At 42.5% G+C, this 2,682-nt stretch overlaps 1 protein-coding gene across 1 annotated transcript in view; it reads right to left on the minus strand.

Moving 5' to 3' along the window:
- Positions 1-1,656: 1,656 nt before the first annotated feature.
- Positions 1,657-2,682, minus strand: part of LOC103367610 (inactive dipeptidyl peptidase 10-like) — a gene marked incomplete at its 3' end in the record, with an annotated part of 154,111 nt that continues 153,085 nt past the window's right edge. The window contains 3 exon segments of the mRNA XM_008295692.1: positions 1,657-1,715; positions 1,991-2,090; positions 2,173-2,227. Of these exon segments, the coding sequence (XP_008293914.1) occupies positions 1,657-1,715; positions 1,991-2,090; positions 2,173-2,227 (214 nt within the window).

Raw genomic sequence — 2,682 nt, forward strand, 5'->3', positions numbered from 1 at the left:
AAGAAGTGAAAGGCTCTGAATATCCTCAGAAGTCACTGAATGATAAATTGATGATTGATGATAGGCGTGAGGTTGTGTGCTGCGTATACATCTTGAGAATACTGTATATTGTATAGAAATGTAAATGTAGGATGGTGTGCTTAAAAGGGAATGGGGATGAGGGTGAGTGGAGAGCTGCTTTAAATGATGGATTACTGTGCACATTCGACTGCAGATATACGGGAGCCATGTATTGCTCAGTTGTTTGTTACTATGATGTTTTACATGATGCTATGACAGGGATACAGCCCCCTGGATTGTTGGATTCTCTGTTTAAAATTAAATAAATAAATAAAGTCCTCGCCTTACTACCTGAAACACTATGAGATGACATATGCTGCGAATTGCCGCTATACAAACGAATTGAACTGAAATTGAACAGAGATGCGGACGGTCCCTCTGGCAGACGTGGCGACGGTGCCGTCAGAATGCTGATGCCAAGGATCAGCGAGAGTTTCCTAATGACCACCGACCAGAATGTTTCAATCTGTGTGCAAGACCAGAATGTGCGGAGGTGACTGTGTGATTATTGGGGCAGACGGAGCATCAGCTAGATTGTTCCATGTAAGATCTTATAATGAACCAGCTGTAATTGAGCATGAAGCACAATTATATTATTCTTACTTGATCGTACAACTGTAAGCAATTACACATAACAGTTATGATGTCCACGTTGCAGATCATACAGGCAACGATAAGGGATTGATTGGCCGTTTAATCTCTCCACACATGTACTGAACTTTGAAAACACTGCCAACCTTGAGCTACAGACATGCGGTGCAGTGTTTTTTGAAGGTCTCGTCACTCTCTATTGCTCTGACAGCAATAACCTTTTCATTATCTGGAGTCTCTGTACGAGCTGTTTCTGACGCGCCGCTCGGTGATTGCCAGGGCTGCATCAGAGGCACAAGACGGGAAATGTGACAATTTCGCCCGTGCTGTCATTGCCCCTCATGACCGGCAGACGTGCTTTGAAACTCCCACGCAGTCGGCGCGCTCGACACTTACAGCTTTGTGCTTGATGCTCGAAGCACCTGCTCAGATACAACAGGTCTGTCCTCATTTATGTGTAATGAACCGCTTTACATCCACCTGGTTTGCAAAAGCTGTGTCAGTCCAGGAACACCAGCTAGGGGGGGTAGACAAAAACATGGTGTTGTGTTTGCTTGCTCAGTCCGTTCTCCTCATTTTCCCTACCTAATTTTTCCCACCCATTTCCATTCCTTTATCCATGTCTCTAGAAGTGCTGTATGTTTCATACAACCACCCTTTGCTCTGTCGTCTGCCACATTGTCACTGCTGTTCAGCTCACCGGCACTGGAACCATTGATTTTCCTGCACTATGCTCAAGTTAGACATCTTCCCTGTGTATCAACCTCCCTACCAGCCTTGCCTTTTCCCACCATGTGGTTTTTTTATGTAAGTTTTTCGCTTGTTCATCTGGCAATAAAGTCTTTTAACTGCCTCTGCCTCCTTGAGTTTGTGCTTTTGGGTCCTTCTCTACCTGCATTAAGTTCAGCAGGAAATGTTGTTGAAAAAAAAATTGGTACAATTAAAGAGTTTTCATCGCAATTTAGTCTAAGGAACCTTGGAAATGCTCCTGACGTGCAGTCACACCTGGTATTTGTGATCCTCTTTCACTGGAGAGCCAAAGTATTTCTCAGCAAAGGCCGAACCTTTGTACAAAATAAAAAGAAAGCACTTTTAATTCAGGATAACACTTCCAATTATTTTAACAATGTCACTAATGGCAGACAAATGCCATCGATGAACAATGTTGCTCTTCTCTAGCCTTCATGAGTTTAACAAAGTTTAAAACTTACAATGCACCAATGTTAACAGTGGTTGCTGCCTGACTATTTAAGTGCCTCTGTACAGTATGGGAAAACATGACAGTTCTGATGATTACTAGATTTGTGTATATTTTCCGACTGACTCCCCTCCATCTTACCATAGAGCTTCCAGTTTGTTATAGGAGCTACAGCGATGCCACACCTGAACATCGAGCTGTGGGACAGGAGCAGGACTGAGGACAAGAAGCCTCCATACGCCTGAAAAAAGGAGAGAAAATTATGACTTTTAAAAAACAGAGGATACAAAGTGGGGGGTTTGATTTATGAGATGCTATGTTACCTTTCCATAGACTCCAACTCTGTTGCCATCGACAAAAGGCAGTTTGACCAGGTACCTGGAAGTTTGGAAGGAGTTAACTAAACAGCAAAAATGAAGTGAAGACTTTCTTTTTGTCAGAGCCAAAAGGCATCATACATTTAGTACATTTAAGGTTATAACACAAGTAAAGTGGGTATGTTTCAAAGGTATCGTCTTCTTCAGTTAGAAATGTCCTGTTTCAATGGATGGTGGATTCCTCTGGACAGACAGATACACTGCGTACATGCACATGTGGGTTCAACAACCTAAAGTGACTGAACGGAGAATGATGAGAACGCCGCACATTAGCGCTGCACACAGTGACATCAATATAAAAAAAATACAATTTCACAGCCTGTATGGACCTGAGCAACTAATGCATTGCATGCTGAGTATTGTATTATTGTAGATCCATTTTTTTTAAAAGCAAGTTGTCGACTTGGAGCCATTCACTGACCATCAACAAATACCTTAGCCCACAAAGCAATCCAA

The sequence above is a fragment of the Stegastes partitus genome, unplaced genomic scaffold (genome assembly GCF_000690725.1).
Source record: "Stegastes partitus isolate 25-593 unplaced genomic scaffold, Stegastes_partitus-1.0.2 Scaffold1070, whole genome shotgun sequence".
Classification (NCBI taxonomy): domain Eukaryota; kingdom Metazoa; phylum Chordata; class Actinopteri; family Pomacentridae; genus Stegastes; species Stegastes partitus.